General features: G+C 39.1%; 1 protein-coding gene across 11 annotated transcripts in view; it reads left to right on the top strand.

The window, feature by feature from the left end:
* Positions 1 to 20,092, top strand: part of BCAS3 (BCAS3 microtubule associated cell migration factor) — a 494,723-nt gene that overhangs the window by 143,602 nt on the left and 331,029 nt on the right. For all 11 annotated transcript variants that reach the window (XM_037880509.2, XM_043531385.1, XM_037880505.2 and 8 more), the window contains 2 exons: positions 332 to 465; positions 15,975 to 16,239. In XM_037880509.2, coding sequence (XP_037736437.1) covers positions 332 to 465; positions 15,975 to 16,239 — 399 coding nt within the window. The remainder of the gene's footprint in view (positions 1 to 331; positions 466 to 15,974; positions 16,240 to 20,092) is intronic.

Below are 20,092 nucleotides of genomic sequence, written 5' to 3'. Positions count from 1 at the left end.
CAGTTTGCAGTAACTTTGGCGCTTCATAGTGATCATGGGAGGTATTAACTTTCAGCATGAGTGTCTTGACTTATAGTTAATTGACTGTACAGTTTAGTTCAACAATGTTACAGTTGTCTGATTTCTAATGAACTTCTGCTTAGAAATTAATTAAAACATTTGCATGAAATTAATCCCTTTAGAATGAAATAATTTTCTCACACCATTTGTGTGTGTGTATGTGTGTCCAGAAAACAAAGTGAAAGATGTGATCGATATTTTTAGACCCCCATCCTTAAACTTCTTTCTCTGCAGTGATTAATCCCTTGTGCTTTTTCTTTTCTTTTCTCAGGGATGCTACTGGTCACTACTGACACGCTAGGCCATGATTTCCATGTTTTTCAAGTGCTGACACATCCTTGGTCGTCATCACAAAGTGCTGTACATCATTTGTATACACTTCACAGGGGAGAGACCGAAGCCAAAGTAAGTTAAAAATATTAACTAAAGACGTATCTCCAGATAGAACCCGTTATACATTTTATGTATGTTGGCTCTTTTGAGTTTCATGTTGGTTTCAGCAAGGAAAGAGCCTTCCTTATGTTATCGCCACAAGAAGGGATAAGAGCACAGAGTTTAACCTGGACAATAAGACATTTTTGCTCTGTACAGTGAAGTGGTGTCAGATTTGGTCAGATATGCCATCACCTCCAAAGAGTCCAGATTGCAATGGTTGCATTTAACCTTTCCTCATGTTGCATATTCAACATTTGTTTAATGCCTTTGAAGCAACTGTCGGTTTGCTATGTTTTGGTGGGAAAGGCCCAAGAAATGTAAGAGAAATTGTGGGTGAAAAACATCAGTGTTCCAGATTTGACATAATGCCACGCGTAAAGATAGGTGAATCTGAATGGGTTTGGATGAGACAACTTAAGAATAAAATAAACGTTAAAAAAGCTTAATGAAGTTTATTTCATTTCCTAATTTTAATTTTTTTCACAGCCACTGTTGTAATGATACTCCTGGTTAGGATCACTCTAGTACATGCAGTACGCTATGCCTGAGTCCTTGACAACAGGCACCACTGCACTATTCTCAGGGGATCCCCACCTTTCTAGCCCTGTGAACTATTGAAAAAACTATTTTAAAAATCAAATGGGTTTAACCCCCCCCCCCCAAATAGGAAATAAATGTCACACCTGCTAATACATGGACATAACTCACAGCATGGACTTGCAGGCAATACCTTTGTGGCCCTTGCCCGGGAAGCTAGGATCAGAGTAGTACCACAGTTATTGTTACTTAGACAATTTTATTTTTCTTGACTCTGTGCTTACTCTTGGCTTTTACTTCTCTTCCCTTCTCTCCTGGTAGAGGCTGGAAGCATTTAATGGTACCATAGCTATAGATGCACGTTACAATCAGAAGGTTTTACTCATCCAAAAGTTTTGGTGCCATTAGCTGAATTACGTTTCAGAGTAGCAGCCGTGTTAGTCTGTATCCGCAAAAAGAAAAGGAGTACTTGTGGCACCTTAGAGACTAGCAAATTTATTTGAGCATAAGCTTTCGTGAGCATCCGATGAAGTGAGCTGTAGCTCACAAAAGCTTATGCTCAAATAAATGTGTTAGTCTCTAAGGTGCCACAAGTCCTCCTTTTCTTTTAGCTGAATTAGGAATCTTAACTCAGGTACCTGATATGTTTAGTTTATCAGTACTAGCTGTCCCCAGAAAATTTAAAAAACCCTGGAGAATGGAATTCCAAACAACGTAGTGTTAAGAGTGTGCATCATCTATGTAGTGGCTGAGACTCTTTTTACGCATGTCCTGGAAAATTATAATTGCTGAGATAGGTAACTGCTTCCAATGGGAGTATATAGCCAATGGGAAAAGTGAGAAGAAAGGATAGAGTGGTCTTAATTTTTAAAGGTGACTAGAAATTCCTTTGCCTTAATTTTTAGGTGCCCAAATTGAGACAATGTAAAGGGTCCTGATTTTTAGTGCTGTGCATCTGCCCTCTAAAAATTAAGTTTTTTTTAAGGTATCACAGGTTGGGCACCCAAAAATCAGGACATTGAAAATCACTAGTTATTTTGGAAAATGTAGAGCACCATATATACCACTCGAGGTCCCTTCCAATCCCTATATTTTTATGATTCCATACCCTTCTTATGTTTAGTTCATCTGTACAAAGCATACTTTTTATATTATAACTAAAAATGGACTCTAAGCATGACAACTAAAAGTTTTTATAAGGAGCGTTTCATAGAAGCAATTTTTTTAGAAAATAAAATTAGAAGAACCCAACTGAAAGTCTTTTTTAGATGTATAAACAACAAACTCCAAGGCATGTACCTTACATTTACATGTACATCCTATAATGTATTTAGTTCTTTGTGTATTTTTGTACTGAATAAAGAACTGTATAAGATGTTATAGTCAGCTTGCAAGACGAGTGTGTGGATCCAATTATTGTGAATAGAAATGTTCTGTGGTCTCTGAATTAGAATGATATTGTCAGCTGACAACAATTTTATTGTTAAAGGGCAGTGTAGTAAAACAAATATCACACATTTTTAGCAGTAAATCGTGTGTGGTACATCCTTATGAGTACTTTATTAGCATATGTGCTAAGACGCTGATTTAAAATGTTTCAGAATCAATGGAATGTTTGAAAATTCTCCTTGTTTTAATTTTAATTCAGAGCGTGGGAGTGTTTCCCTTGGAGTGGGTGTAAAGTAGTCAAAGTCTAACCAGCAAGAGGCGTATTGGTGGGTTTTACAGCTCCCTAGATATTAAAACAGTCCAGCAACAATATCACACTGGCGCCTGTGATTGCTAAGACAATCCTATCATTTGAAACATGTACATGATTTGAATGTATATGTTCTAACTCTGGCTTTATGAGTAACATAGTAATTTCAGTTTTATGGTGAGAAAAGCATTGTGTGTTACTGTGCTCTAGTCTTTTGTTTGGTTAACTGCACATATGAATTGCATTTAACCTACAAGAATTTTTGAGGCTGTTTGATTTGTAACCTGTAATTCAAATGCAGATATTTTAAGACACACGTTAGAAGCTGCCATACTTACTTTCTTGAATATGATAGTATTTATACATTTATATATATTTTTTCCTTCATGAATTAAAACTAGTTGTGAATCAGGGCCAGTGGTCTTAAAGGTCACCTTCTGTAGTGTAGCTATAAAATGTTCTAATTTGTGTTGATTATCAGAGTATCAAACTTAGTTTAGTTTTTACTCATTGTAAGTTGGTTCAACTTCATCATATGCCTCTTTACTTAGTGTTTTTTATTTTTCTGCTTTTGTACCCCTATTCATAGCAGTATCATTTGTTTGTCTTTCCGTGATGCTGGTCAAGGTATTTACCCCGTCCCCAAGAAACATCCTTGTACAACTGTAGTGAGCAAGATGAACAGATTTCTCTAAATCCAATGCTGCTTTGTTGATCAGTTAGGGCATGTTCTTGCAAACGCTTGCTAGAGGGCACAGTGCTTACAACTTGGATTATATCATTTACTAAGGGTGGACAAATAGACTCATATACTGATATAGGTAATATGCATAAGGGCTCGTCTTAATATTGTAGAGAGATTTGAATCAGAATATCACTCAGTTTAGAATATTCGCTCTGGGATGACATCTTTCCCAGGGCATCAGAACTCCTACTCCTTAACTCGACTCATCTATGATGGAGGAGGGGCAGCCCATTACACCCCCTCCTATCTCTTAAGGGAGCTGCCAAGAAGGCCTATTGATCCCATCCCTCATCTGTAGAAAGGGTCCAGGCTACATGTTCTATTTTTATTGAGGATAAAGAAGCAAACATTAAGATTTAGTAGTTGCACTTTCTGAGCAGTTTGCCACAATCCCCAGATGTGTTGAGGATTATCTAAAAAATACAGTACCCCATTTCCTTTGTGTACCTACCAACCCCTGTGCCTGGAGGAAGTAAGTTGCGGCTTCAGTATACTTCCCCCAAAGTACCTGGAACCCTAGATGTATCCAGTTTAGTCTCTAAGAGCAGACATCTGTCTGTCCTGATCCCTTAGGGTACGTCTATACTGCAAAACAAGCAATTAAACATGGCAGCAAGTCTCAGAGCCCAGGACAGCTGACCGGCTCATGAGACTTGTGCTGCAGGGCTAAAAATGGTAGTGTAGACGTTCCCGAGCCTGGGTTCTGAGGTCACCCCACTTTGTTGGGTTTCAGAGGCTGGGCTCCAGCCCAAGCAGAAACGTCTACACTGCTATTTTTAGTCCTGTGGCTTGAGCCCCGGAAGCCTGAGTCAGTTGATCTGGGCTCTGAGGCTTGTTGCTGCAGGATATTATTTCCAGTGTAGATGTACCATTACTATCTGATCCAAAGCCCATTAAAATCACTTAAGTGTCTTTCTAATAAAGCAACATCAGCTGTGCCCTAGCTTTGTGCCTTTATATGTTTAAAAAATATTAGGACATCCTGTTTATTGTGCTAAATTTTCCAGAAGGGCAGCTCCGCTTTTGAACTCTGAACAAACATGAGATATTTCAGCCCAGAAGGCAATTTTCACCCCAGAAATATATAACAGGCCTGAAAATAAGGTCTTACAAGGTTTGCTCCTTTTTTCATTCACTTCAGTGGGAGTGAGATGGAGCCCTGGGAATAAAATTGCTGCCCCAGCCATACCTGTCGTAGCAATTAAATGATACTATAATCAAAATGTTGAAAGTGAGAAATCATTCATTTGATTTTTATAAAAGGAACCTGAAGTTTCGGTTCAGTACAGAATGTTGTGGCTGCCTCTAGTTTGGATGGACTCTTAAGAGAAGTGAGCAACAATGACAGATATTTTCCCAGTAGAGTTTTGCCCGTTTTTATCGGCATAGTCGCATTTGAAATTGTCTTCGTTTACCAGGAATCTGATGCATTGCCTGCACTACTGTACCTGGCCCTTCTTCCCTCACTTTTTGTTTATTCAGGTTAATCAGTTTTCGTTTCTAATGTGGGAGAGCTATTTATTTCATTTATGTATATATTTATTTAACAATATTTTTAAAGCTTTTTATTTTTTTTTAACAAGGGAAAAAAGGAGCTCAGCCCATTTTTCCAAAAAGGAGGGGTAATCATCTTTAAACAATGAGTGTAACATAAACATTATACTTAACATTGGAAAAGAACCTGCTTCAGCCAGCTGATGAAGGTCTTTCTTCCCTCTGTGTCCGTGTGTGCATGTTTGCATTCTCATTAAGGATTCCCATGTGGAGTTGTTAATTTTTTACAAGTATAGTTTGGAGAAAAAGTTACTTTAATTTTTTTCATTGGAAGTTGTTACGAATTTTGGTAGAGGTACATTCAAATAAAAAGAACAGGAATACTTGTGTTTAAAAAAAAAATTTTCAGTTAAGTCAAAATCCAGAATTATCAATGACTGACTGGAAGATGCCCTTTCTTAGTAATCTAGTTCCACAGTTCATTTGAGGTACATAGGCCTCTGGTCTTGCAAAGATTTATGAATGTATCTAACTTGAGACTACTCACGGGAATAAAATTACATGTGTTTTTGCAGGATCAAAGCCTTTTGTTTCCTCTCTTGTGTTTGGATTACAGATATTTTTTCTGTTTGTTTTTTTTTTTAAACTCTCTGTCATGTATTTTTTCAGTATATGAGAATTAAAATGAGATTTAGGCACAATAATTTGAAACATAAATGTGATTAAATATTAAGATTAGGTGACCAAGTCTGAATGAACTTGACCTTTTAACCAAAACTTGAATCAGGTTCAAAAAGTTTCATTGGTATTCTTTTCATTTTCCCCACTGCCTCTGCACTCCTGGCTTTGACCAGAACCAGCAGAGTCAGTATTAAAATCCTGTATTTAAAAATAGGACAACAACAGAAAAACCCAATTCCCCCACAAATAAAAAAACAAATAAAAATCAACAACAAACAACCCCAATGTCTGTTGCTGTGTTAATTGCAAAGATTAGGTTGGCCAAAAAAAAAGTATTTTCCAAGCTCAGCCCACATAACGTCCTCCCACATGAGATGCCATTCACAGCAGATTGTGTAGGGTTACCATATTTGAACATTCAAAAGAGAGGACACTCCACCGGGGGGGTATTTTTGCTCGTGCCGCCCCCGGCCCTGCCCCAACTCCACCCCTTCACCATCCCCATTCCAACCCCTTCTCCAAATCCCTGCCCCACCCTCGCCTCCTCCCCTGAGCGTGCTGTGTTCCCCCTCCTCCCTCCGAGCTGCACGAAACAGCTGTTTCGTGGCGCAAGCGCTGGGAGCTGGGGGAAAAAGCGGGCACTCTCTCGAGTGATCAGCATTCACTTTCTTTCTTGAATGATCAAGATTCACTCTCTTTCTTGAATGATCAACTCTTTTTTGGGGAAACATAATAATGGAAAAATCCTGGACGTTTTTAGATATTTAAAAATTCCACCCGGATGGCGATTTAAGAACCAAAAAGCTGGAGATGTCTGGGAAAATATGGACGTATGGTAACCCTAAGATTGTGGGATGTTCGAAATATGATTGTGTATGTTCTTCGAGCTCCTTGGGCTTAGCTACCTTTCAGTGGGGTCCAAACACACAGGTGAGCTCTTTTAGTCTCTCCTCCTTGCCTTCCCCATGGTAAGGCTGTATGCCCTGGTAGGCTTCTTGAGCTTGGCTCTGTCTTGCAGGGAGAGACTTAAATGTCCTGCTGGGCTTTGCTAGGCTTCTTGGGTTTGGCTCCTTGATATGGAGGGGTACAGGTGGAAAGTAGTGGTATTTCCCAAATCCACCCAGTCTTGTTGCCAAAATGAGCTGTTACAGTAAATTGTTCAGATCTTCATAATGTGATCCTCCTTCTCCTTTCTTATGTGCTTTCAACAGTTAACGTGGTAACAATATTGATATCTCAAGTATTATCATTGGGCATTCAAGTTACACCCAGCAAGGTTAATGGGGAATGTAGGAAGAAGGATGGTCTAGGAGAGGGCATTGGACTGGGGGATTAAAGAGACTTCAGTCCAGTTTCTGGCTCAGCTGCTGATTTCCGGTGTGAACTTGGCTGTCTCCCTGAGGCCTCGTCTATGCAAGGGGTTTGTGCATAGCAAGCCGGGGTATAAATCAGCAGTGTGCTGCTCACTAATTTCACCCCAGCTTGCTGTGCACTAACTCCATCATATAGACATGCCGTTACTGTATCCTGTGCCTTAATTTCTCATCCGTAAAATGGGGATAATACATCTGTACATCCCTGGGGAGTTGTGAAGATAGAATCCATTTAAGATTTGTGAGGTGCTCAGATACTGTGGTGACCCAGCCCATATAAGTACCTAGGTAGACAGACTAACAGACTAATACAGACTCACACGGCTGCTACTCTGCAACCTAGATAGCTTGGCCTCACCTTTCAGACTTATTGTTTCAGGTTCTGCAAACACATATAGAGCTTACTGTATCAGTTACCCTCCGCTGAAATTTCTGAGGCTGTCTCAACAACTAAAAGAGCGAGAGACTTATTTAAAAAAATAATAATTAAATCTTAGATTCTAGAAAACAAGTAGGCAGCAGGAATGAGGTGCCTGTATACTGTCACTGCAGACCATCTCAGTGTGAACCCTTGTTATTTATACCCTTGCAGGATATAGTCAGTATTGAAAGGTCTCAGGAACTCTGTGCTCTCCGGAGTCAATTTGATTTCTGGATCAAAGAAGCATGGATACATTTTGGTTAAAGATGTGAATTTTTCTATGCTAATCCTAGCCATACCTCCAGCTGTTCTCATTTACCCAATATGAATCAGTATTTACATAATACAACAGAACTTTTTACCCATATGCATTTTGGATTGTAGGAAATCAAGATGTAGTATGTTCTAAGATGAGCAGTTTTATTTGCTTGTAGATGAAAGTTAGCTTGTCTACACGTTCTGTTTGATCTTAAAGTGTAAACAGAAAAAAGGGCCTGAAAACAGCGTTATCTCAACCTAGAACAAATAAGTGTGGTGATAGCACTGGTGGGCTGGTGGCCAGGGTCCTGTGTAATCTTTCAGGCTGACGGATTTTTGCTTGTTCTTACTCACAAACTGCTGTTATAACTGACCTCAGTCAGTGTAGGTAAATAGAAAGAATGATAAAAACATACCACCTTGTGCTGCCAAGAGACATATTTGCCCTTGTACAGAGAATGCAAAAATGTCTTTTAAACATGATTTCAGAAAGTATGCTTAAGGTTAAGTCTCACTGTATCCAGACAGCCAATCATTTAAATATTTTACAGACAGCTACCCCATATTTAGTATAAATCTCTCTTTTTTTTTTTTTCTAATATAGTTACAGTAGTGTAGTCACAAATATTGAATCAGTCTGCTGAAGACAATATTTCTGGGAAATAATCTTGCCTGGGACCGTCTTGAAATAGTAAAAATTGATTGAAAGTCGTTACTCATTCACTGATGAAACTTGCCAGTAGATAAAAGTGGTGCCAGTTGAATGGAAGGATCTGTGCTCCACTGCTTAACTAGACTGTGAAGGCGGGGCTCTAACCAGTGACCTTTGTGACTGTAGTTACATTTCGTTATGACTGCACTAACGACTCAGCCCGAAGAGAGGTATAGGGTAGTTCGCTGTGGGCTTGAGTTTGCCATCTTAACTTGCAGAGTTGAAATCAGTGGCATTCCTTGCAGAGCAAGGTGCCATTCAGGGCGAGGGTGGCAGAACTGGGCCCTGAGCATCTAATAAAAATGTTTTGTGGTGTCAGTGGTTTTATTTTTCTTTCATCTTCACTTGTTACTGTTCAAAGTCTTCCTTTAACTTTCTGGGAAAAAATACAGACCAGCATTTGCTAATTTTGTACTGGCCCTGACTTCATCATTGCTGTGTCAATGCCTTCTTCACACATAAAACAATGAAACCCTTTGGTCATGTAGTTCAAACAATGGTGAACATTACTGTCTGAAACATTACTGTCTGACAGTATTATGTATAGCATTTACCCCAATGTCTCTGAAACTGAGAACATCTGGAGAAGCCAATTGCTGAGGAAGTGAATTGCAGACATGACAGGTTAAATTCCTATTGAGATAATGCTGATCATGCTTTTCTGTTGTTTCACTTCACTATTCAGGTAGGAGACAATTCAGTAAAGTTTGTAGAACTTTTCTTACCAGTGCCAGCCTGATAAGTTATTAGTACAAGTAAAAGGCCTGAGACAGCACCAAGATCAGGTGTTTTGATAGCTTGTTTCTTGTAATTGTCATGAAAATATAATGTATGCAGTGTTGGTCCCAGATGTTAGAGAGACAAGGTGGGTGAGGTAATATCTTTTATTGGAGCAACTTCTGTTGGTGAGAGGAATACGTTTTTGTGCTTACACAGAGCTCTTCTTCAGGATAAGATATTACCTCGCCCACCTTGTCCCCACCCCTGTGAAAATACAATATCAAACTGTGGACTCTAAGTTTAGTGTACTGAGTGTTGTGTTACACTGACTATAGGTTCTACTGATTTTTTAAATAAAAAAGTTGATTTTAATATAGCTGTAAGTACTGTATGCACAGTTAGTACAGTATTAACTTTTAAAAGCCCTGGAGTATCTAGCCTGGACGTGAACTGTCAGTCATTTCCAAGAGCAGTGGTAAACAAGGTCAGCCTCTGTCCATGTGATCATTTGTGTAATCAGCCTTACCTCTTAACTGTCCTTTTTTTATCAACTGTTTTGAAAATAATCAGTTTTCCAGATGCTGCAGTCGACTCCCTTTTTGTTTTATTTCACGTTAGGCTTGTGACATTGTATATATTTAGTCTAGTTAAGATTGGATTTAAATTTCAGTGGCAAGGGGGTTAACAAGGAATGGCGGCAAGAAAGTTACCCTAGTTCCTCGTTGCTGGACAAAAAGGAAAACCAAGCAGTATGTTTGTGTATGTCAGTTATGATGCCCCAGAATCCAATAATTCTTTATGGATTTTCAGAGACTCTGTTCATGTAGCATTACCCTCTGATCACTGCATTCTTGGAGGATTAGCTCTGTAGGGCCACTGGCAAATCATATAATGTGATCAAATTCCAGATACTACAATATTCATACTGCCCTATAGTGTTTCTGAACCCAGAAGCAAGGTTTCTCCTTCAGATTTCAGGAGGTTGTGCAGTCACAATATACAAAAGAGATAAATAGATCGGGGAGAAGTAAAAAAGTGGCGTACAAGGGAGGGAATTGAAGAGAGATGGAGAAGGGAATAAGAATGGAGAGAAATGAAGGAAGGTGAGACAAAAATAGTTGGAAAGATGAAAAATGTTACAAGAAGAAGAAATAGTGAGGGCAGGGGAAATAGTGTAATTAGAAAGGATGAGTGAAGCTAGAAAGAAGAGGATTCATTGTATAATACATGGTTATTCAAAGCTTTCTTTCATTATGTATCAGTTAAGAAACCACTTCATAGACTGTTATGTGCCCTTTCCTTTGCAAACACTGGATTATTTTCTCCCAGGAGCTGTTACAGTTTACCAGCATATTTGAAAGCATCGTTTAATTGACTCGGTTGGGAAAATAGTCTGCAGACACTTGAGTTTAAACCAAGAGGAGATATAGCTGTGCCATAAAGTGACTGATTGCTAAATGAATAGATGCTACTACAAATATTTAACTAGAGCAGAAATAATTATGTCAGAGCCAACTTTAGTACCTCAAGGTTTGATTTAGAATTCCTTGGACCAAGAAATGGGAGGGATTCCATGGTCACAGAAGTCTTCTGTATTCTCCCTAAACCTAAAGACCGAGGAGTGTGAGCAGTAGTAGTTGGATAATGTATTTCATCATTACATCAGTACTGTGATACTAGTAAGAAGAGGCGATAGCAGTTAAGCCCAGACAGTAATGTGATCCTTCCAAGAGGTTACAGCCAGCAGCAGCACCTGCATGACACTTTACAGCACCTTTTGGGTTGAGAAAATAATGGTTTGGCTCTTAGAAGGTTCTGACACTTCACCTGCTACCAGATGTGGAAGAGTGGCCTCAAATAAGTATTCCAAGAGAAATCCTGAAACATTCTGACCAGGGAATTCTGTTTTTGAATCAGCAGTGTTCCAAAGGATGTGTGCAAGCTAGATATTCCGTAAAACAAGTGCAAGAGTTCCAGGGTGCATGCCCTGCATCAAGAATCAGAGACAACAATGGAGTACTTTGTTGACACTGGAGAACTGGATAGCCATATTTCATCAAGTGTTCTGCAGCTAATTCTATGTTTAAACAGGAAATCAAATGAGCATTTATCTATCTAGCTATATGTATGCAGTCACCCTTTCACCCAATGACTTGCCCATTTTTGTAAAGGGACTGCTCAGTGCACAAGAAACACACTCCTCAGTACTGCAGGCAGGGAACATGCTTTGTTCAGACACATAACAAAGTGTGGGGGAACACCCATGAACTAAACAAGTACTAAGGGAGGAGTGGAGCATGGTGCCAACCCATAATAATCTGAGGAACCCTGTTTAACCCCTTGATGATCACTTCACTACACCCATAGTGGCTACATTCCTTTGCCTTAAATAAAAGGCTTATATGTTATTGACCAGGGAGAAGGGTCCTTGTGCCCCCTACCCACTCCCAGTGGTTTCTGTGGGAGTCGGGGATGTGTAAGACATGCCACTGGGTCCAAAGTGATTGAGAGTCCTAACTTCCCAGTCAACTAGACTGGGAAGAAATGGCATTAGGGCCAGAGGAAAGCCCTGGCATCCTCGCAAAGAGCCTTTAATTTGTAGCTTATACGTTTTTAAAAAATCTTGGGTTTAAAGCTACCTGAACTAGCATGTACCACAACCAAGGCATGTACATTTCCTGTGGGGGGGGTGTGTGTGTGTGTGTGAAGGAAATACACAGAATTTAAAAATATAGGTGTGAATGTTGAATCTGATGCTGACCTTGCATTATGGAATAAACCCCATGAGAGGTCTACTGTACTTTTTACTTTATTAACATAAAGCTGTAAACATTATAGAGAATGGTTGATCTTCAGTATCCAAACATTACATCATAATTAACAGCAAATGTAGAAATATATTATAAATACATGGAACAATAGTACATTAACCTAAAGAACAGCAATAAATTGCAACGCATAGCATAAACTTGCAAACCACTAATGGGGCACTGTGCAGTTTGTTTATACTATGAGCAATCAAGAACTCTGTGTAACGTACAGTAACAGTCCAGTGGACAGCAGGCTCGACATGATAATTTAAACTTCTTTCACAGATACACACAACTGATTTTGGAAGCAATTGGGAATGAGATTACACTTGGTCCTAACAGCATCCTGATGTTATCCTGGTCCTTTCCTTTCATCCATTGCTTATTGAAAAGAAGCTGACTAAGGGTTCATTTAAATTGCACACAAAGATTTGTGATCTTTCTATGTGAAAAGAAGATATTTAACTAATGCCCACAAATGAAACTACAAACGTACCATGATTTAAACTCTTCCAATCTTCCAATGTGCTGCTGCTTGCCTAATATAAGGGGAACACAGACAATGCAGCTCTTGAAGTTGTGGGAAATGTGTCATATGCAGAAAACACCAATCTGGTATCCAAAATATTTGCCTTGGTCCCTGGAGAGTAGGCTCTCTGAATATATATTCTTTGAATCTTTGATAATTAATTTCTGTCTCATTTGCGAGTAGCACTTCTTTGTTTATGGAGCTCCTTCACAGTAAAGCAACTGCAGCTCTTTACTACTTCTAAGTTTCCATCCTTTCCCACCATCACTCATCCCAGCTGGTCACTGCTGTGTCATTGTTTGAGATGGAAGGTAGAGGTCATTTGCACTTTATTTTAAATGGAGCAGTTAGCCTGGTGCTACTGCAACCTCTTTTCCTTGAGAGCAGGCACATTTACACGAGACTTTATAATTACTTCCTCATTTGTTTCCTGCATGCTGTCATGAGCTAGGATTTTGGCACCGTTTGGGTTGTTTTTTCCCCTGAATATAAAATGAGGAATGCATGCTGAAAACTAATTTAGTATGAAATTGTAAATTTCTCTCTTGCTCAGTACAGTGATGTAAAGAGATTATGGTGAAGTAAATTAAAACAGATACCAACGGGGGAGGGACTGAAGAGACACATGCAAAGGGGAAAGTGTGTTTTTCAGGTGAGACTCAAATCAGTATCTGTTTGACAGAGAGATTCAGAAAGTATATTCTAGTTGGCAGAAGCTGCAGAGGAGAAGACTCTTCCACCAAGAGAATGAGACTAGAGCGAGGCAGGGGAGACACGTGTTGGTTGTGTGGAGGCAGTGAACAGAATCGGAGAGAGGAAGTTAATAGAGACTTTTAGAAACAATGAGGGGAGTTTTGATCTGAATCTTAAAAGGAATGGCAAGTGCGTTGAAGGTGTTAAGGGTGGGATGATCTGCTCAGATGTCTGGCATGTATAAGAGGGCAGGTATCCTTGTGCATATTGGAGACTAGAAAATTAGGTTTGGGGAGGCCGTAGAAGGAGTGATTTGAAATATAGCCGCCTTCTGTAATTGAGAATGTTATTTTGTATACAGTTCTTGTGTGTGATTCTGACATCTGGAAGTTGCCCGTGATTATGGGGTTTCTCTTCTTTTGGCTCTTGTTCTTTTGTATTGGGCCTCTAATCCGTTTTCAGCAGTCTGTAAAGATGAAACTCTCTTTAGACAAACTAGGAGCTTTAAGTGCTCATGGAATGACTATATACCAGTAATACTAGATTCACTGAAAGTGCTAAACCTGCCAGATTTCTAGGACCCTGTTTAACTAGATCATTAGCAGATCATTTGGCTATGTCAACATAATTGAAAAGAGCAGGTGTGTAATGGTATTTTTTGGTTTATCTATGTAATGTTGATGAAACATTTTGTATAGTGACTGTCTGTCAGCCAAATATCTTGTCACACATCACAATACTTAAATCCTTTTTTTATCTCAAAGGTTTCAGGGCTCAACTGCAAACTTGCACTTCAAATACTTGCTGCTTTTGTCTGGAATATTTGGAGTGCATTTCTGGAATATTTGTCAAGATTTTATCAGTGTTTACTCCAATTTGAGTACCTAGTGTATTGTAAAACTGACTTCTCCGAAAGCTTGAAGAATTTTATTTAGCTTATGCTGTTTAATAGTAAAGTGAAAGCTAATCCTTCACCTATATGTTTGTGTCATGTTAAATTCATGTACGTATTCTTTTTATCCAGCTTTTACTTTTTAAAACATTTTTACGAACATTGTTTTAGGACTTTTCTATAGTAAATTAAACTAAATTTCTTGTTTTCATGAGTTGTCTGGCAATATGGTGTTGGACCACAATGTGTGTTCCCTTTTATGAAGCATTCCCATAAAGGAGCAAGAATTTGCTTTCTATCAAGGTGTTATGTAAAGCTTAGAAGAGAATTAAATTCTGTTGAGTTTTATTTCTTAGATCTATATAAAAGGTAACTACATCAGAGAGTGTTTTTAACAAATATATGGTTTTTCTTGAGTCAGATCTAGAGATTATATTTAAGGAGAAGCTAAAACAAAGACCCATGCTTCTCAAATAGTTCACATAGTACACGTGAGAGTACTCCTATGCATAAAAGATATTTGAACTAATCTGGTTCAGGGAGTCTTCCTTTTTTGTTAATATCATAGGTTTTAACAGCTGATCCATAAAAGCTCTTTTCCCATGGTAGAGCGAAGCAATTTTAACTACAATTGAAATAATTTTTCAGTGATCCTACAAACGGAGGTAGCGTTCTAGGTCAAAAATTTAAAAAATGGCCCCAGATTTTTGGGGTCCTCAGTGGTGAAACCTGGGGCCTGATTTTCATAGATTCATAGATACTAAGGTCAGAAGGGACCATTATGATCATCTAGTCTGACCTCCTGCACAACGCAGGCCACAGAATCTCACCCACCCACTCCTGCGAAAAACCTCTCACCTATGTCTGAGCTATTGAAGTCCTCAAATCGTTGTTTAAAGACTTCAAGGAGCAGAGAATCCTCCAGCAAGTGACCCATGCCCCATGCTACAGAGGAAGGCGAAAAACCTCCAGGGCCTCTTCCAATCTGCCCTGGAGGAAAATTCCTTCCCGACCCCAAATATGGCGATCAGCTAAATCCTGAGCATATGCTTAGAACCTGCTGCTTCCCATTGGCTTCAACTGAAGTTGTGGGTGCTAGTACATCTGAAAATCGGGCCCAGTGTTTCTCAAATTTAGCATAAAAAATGTTCTAAAAAAATCTAGTGACAGCTTTTCAAATTTTTGACCATAGTGTTTAGGTGACTAGTCCAAGCTCATGCATTTAGAGTCAGAGCCAAGAAGTCAACTCCTGACACCACTAGTCTTTTCTTCTAACTGCTAAACCACATCAAAATATTTGGCATGACTGTACAATTTTGTTGGTGATTATTTACTTATTATTTGTCATGTTTCCTGAGAATTAAAATGAGCAAGCAAATAACAGGTGCCTTGCCTGCTGTCAAACGTGCAGTTACGATAGCTTCCTGCATGTTTTCTTTTTGGGGACCAAATTCTCGATGAAGTGAGCTGTAGCTCACGAAAGCTTATGCTCAAATAAATTGGTTAGTCTCTAAGGTGCCACAAGTACTCCTTTTCTTTTAGTTAAAAAATTACATCAGGCTCCCGTGGCTTTGTGTGGGATTTTGCACTGCAATTTGTTTTGTTGAGTTGGACCCTTAGAAGAAAAGTTTCAAGACACTTTTGAGAAATAGTCAAAATACTCCTGAGGTATCTTCCAACCCTAATCTTCTTCTATGATTCAAGGTGTGGAATTGTGTTAAATGGTATTAAAGCAAAGATCGTTGATTGCTGTTCACTAGAAAATATAAAATCAAACTATTGACTTAAAAAAGCCAAAGTTTAAGTTAAATGTTTTCTGTTCAGACTTGTCTCTTCAATTATAACATGATACCCAACTAGTTTCAAAGGTTTTTAAATGACACCTACATATCTATGTAACTTTGCATTTTTCCAGGTACAAGATATCTCTTTCAGCCATGACTGTCGTTGGGTGGTGGTCAGCACTCTTCGTGGCACTTCCCACGTCTTTCCCATCAATCCTTATGGTGGTCAGCCCTGTGTCCGCACTCACATGTCGCCCCGGGTGGTAAACCGAATGAGCCGTTTCCAGAAGAGTGCAGGGCTGGAGGAGATTGAGCAGGAGCTGACGTCTAAACAAGGAGGCCGCTGTAGCCCTGTCCCAGGCCTGTCGAGTAGCCCATCTGGTTCACCTCTTCATGGTAAATCTCATTTTTCTTCTGTGTTGTCAGGCACACCTCTTCTGTTGAGTTATTACGTTGCTTTTGTAGTATCCCATGTTCAGTTGTCGGCAGTATCTGAAAAAAGAAAATATTGATTTCACTGTGGATTCCAATAACACGGGATTCAAATAATCTGTATTTCCATATACAGATGATGCTATTAAAAATGCCACTATGCCTTGTATTAAACTGCTGCAAATACAGTACCTGAAATCTATATTAAAGTATAAATATACAGGGTACCTAGATATTATGGGGATAGGTCCCCTATAAATACTCAAGGCAGAGAGTTTATTACTTAGAATCTACTTAAATAAACTATGGGAAAATCGACATTTTAATAGTCTCCATTGTAAATTAAAAGGTTTAGAGGCTTTAATGTTTCAGATTTTGTTTCACGGCTATCATGAAGTCACTAATCTGGTCTACATTTAAATGCAGTTATTTAAAAATCTCATTGCTCATCAGCCTGGATGGTTATGGAGCACATCTGGACATCCAGAAGATAAATATGTATTGTTTGTGGGGAAAACATGAAAGCCAGGTGCAATGTTGTGTGTCCCCCTTCCCTCCCCCAGTTTTTTTTCTTTTAACAGTGTGGTTGATAAATTTACAAAAAAGAAAAAGCCTTCAAGAATTGCCTTTCCACATCCACTCTGATGATGTGTTGCTCTTGGGAGCCGTGAACTGGGAACAATATAGAAACCGTATAGAAAGAAGAGTCCGCCCCAGGGAAATCAAAACTTTCGGGGTGTAATTATAATAGTATCCACAGTCTTAGTTACCCTCAGTTTCTTCCTTTTTGCCCTAGGCAATGAGCTTTGGAACCATCTGTTCATTTTTGCCCTTCTCTTTGATGGTGTAATTTGTTGGCGTGCTGATTGTTGTTTGGATTTAGAATGATTACTGTTTATTCCTGCTGGTCCCTTGTAAATAGTGAGGGTCACAGGTAATTTTAATTTAACCAACCCAATATCAATCTAATTTTAAAAACTAGGGCCTGTTTGGGGCTCCTGTCGCTCCCCTCCCCTAATAGGAATAAGTCCCCTCTGCTGATGTGTAAGAGGAAGCCTAGGTCTCCCTTATTGTGTCAGCAAGAGCAAGAGGTTAGAAAGGCTAGGGCCAGTTTGAGGGTGTTAAAAGGGCCTTCAGCCAGTCTGAGGGTGTTAAAAGGGCCGGATGGATCATGAACACTAGTGGAAGGGCACAGTACAGGCACTTGTGAAACCCTCACCTTTCCTGCCTTCATGGTTGCCCTCTGTGCCATTAGGATAGTCTTTGTGGGATTCTTGACACACACAGACCTTTTCAGTGCCTGTTGTTGTTAGGGGACTGAGCACTCCTTCGGTCTAAAAGTTGAGTTTTTTCCCTTTTGGGGCTTCTCCAGTGTGGTGGGATTTATTAATTAAAAACCGTGCCCCTATGAATAGCATTTCCTTTATTGCTATTACAGGAGCACCTATCATGATCCCGATGTCCTGGGATAGTCAAGAGGTGGCCAGAAATATCTGTGCCTTCTTATTCCTCCTAGATATATTTATACATACACAGTTATAGCCTATTCCTCTCATTACCACACAGCAGTTCAGTGTGACATGCTTGAAGCAGACACCAGATTGCTGTAAATAATTATTGTAACACATCTAGTCATTTTTAACAATTGACATCGTATAGAGAACAGGAAGGAACTCTCAACTACTGTACCTTTCATCCATCCAAGTCTGTTTTTTGTCAAGAGAAATTACAGTAAGTTGTGTCTTTACCGGTTTGAAGTTTTAAATAGATTTAGCATTTGATATTCAAAAAGAAACTAAGAGGTTTCATTTGGCTTTGATTAGTATGCCCAGAGACTTCTGTAATGGGCAGATTTTCTGAACTGGAGAAAAAGCTAACACATTCACACCACAGCGTGGTGGTATTTCCAAAGAAACAGAGGCCAGGTATTTCAAAAGTGACTTGTGCGTTTCAGTGCTTCAATTTGTGGGTGTTTGTTTTCAGACATCTTTAATAGGGCCTGATTTTCAGGGTCTATATGTTTGAAAATCAGGCCCTTTTCAGGCGTCTTCATTTGGTGCTCAGAATTGAGGCACTCAGAAAACACTACTTGCTTCTGAAGATCTTGGCCAAGATGTTTAAGTAAATATATCCATCAGTCTCTTAACAGTTCTTAGAAGCCTCGAATTATGGATTCACTGAAATTATACACAGACCCTCATATACGTCATTTGAAAATGTTCTGTGAAAATTATAAACAGTTGCATTAAATAATTACTTTAAAAAATAAAAGAAGTCCCTTAACTTAGATGAGTGCTGAGTTGGTGAGATGTTTTCCAGAAATGTGGAAGAGAAGCCTTTCTCATAACAACAGTCTGGGTGTCACTGCAGTCAAAGTTATGGCAAAGCGCAGTTGGCAAAAGATTAGCAACTTGTATGGCCACATGGAGAGCCTGAAGCTTAGGTAGGGATGGGGAATGTTGGGAAACAGGGATTGGAAGAAGGAGGGTGAATGAGGAATTGGGGCTAGTATATCATTAGCCCCTTTTTGTAGTTTAGGAAAGAGGTATGACTATCTGGAGAGACACCTCTCTTGACTAAATGTGTATTTTACTTTGGGGTCGGTCAAAGTAAGGAACCAGGGATACTGTTTGATGCTGAAAGGTTGTTGGTTTGCTGTACTGAATTGGAATAGTGTGTATCACTGGCGAGATGTGGGTAGGCATGTGGAAAGAACACGGCAGCCCTTTACAAGAAAGCAAAAGCCTTTAAAAATGCTTACGCTCATCTTGCTTCTCCACCTGCCACCCTCCATGCCACCAGCTGCTTATGTCCACCTAATGCAATTAGCATGGGAGTATATAGTAACTGTGTAGTGTGTGTGTGTGTGTGTTTGTTTGTTTTGAAAGTGAGGTGGCTCAGTGACTGCTTAAATTTCTGGGCCTTAACTTGTTCTGCGTCAAAATTAGATACAAATGTACATACGTTTTTTTTTTTAAATCAAGTCCTAGAATTAAGATAAAATCAGTTTAGTTCTAAATTATCGGAATTGGGAAACCATTGTGTTATTTTAGATGTTTTTGTTGTGTCTATTTACAGTTTGAAAAGTACTTAGGTGAGGAACTGAAAGGATACAGATGGTTGAGCTGTATTATGTGCCTTTTAAAGACTTTTATCATCTACTTGAAAAACATAATTAACTGAAGTTCACAACGACTTTCATTGCAAGGATTTGGTGCACATGTGTGGCAGCTGGATTAACAGAAAACTGTGATGACTATTTTAATCCACAAACTAAGAAGGATTTAGGATCGTAACAGCTTCTTGGTATAATATACTGTTAAACAGACAATATTATATACTGTTTTCATTTGAAGGAGTTAGTGTTGTCTTGTGGAGCGTGTGAGGTCTAGTGGTTAGAGTAGAAGAGTGGCCTTTGGGTTCTATACCTCGCTCTACCGCTAACTTGCTGCGTGACCCTGGGGAAGTTACTTAGCTCTATGTACATTTTCCCCATCTGTAAAATGAGAATAATAATCTCTGTTTTAAGGGTGTAGGTAGGGTTTAATTAATGTTTGTAAATTGCTTTCAGATCCTCTGCTGAAAGATGCTATTTAAGTTCAAAATATCATATTGAATTTAATTCTGTGCTTCTGCAAAAGATACAGTATGGGAACTCAGTATGTAATTCAGTTAGTTAAAAACCACAGTAAATTATAAATTGGAACTCTCCTATTTATATTAGTTATATACTGGGTGAAGAACTTGTATATGTTGAGCAGTTAGCATAGCTGCTTACTTACGGATGTCACAGTAAGTCTTGTTTTACTTATTGATG

Source organism: Chelonia mydas, chromosome 17 (assembly GCF_015237465.2).
Source record: "Chelonia mydas isolate rCheMyd1 chromosome 17, rCheMyd1.pri.v2, whole genome shotgun sequence".
NCBI classification, from domain to species: Eukaryota; Metazoa; Chordata; order Testudines; family Cheloniidae; genus Chelonia; species Chelonia mydas.
This window is presented reverse-complemented; position numbering and strand designations above follow the sequence as displayed.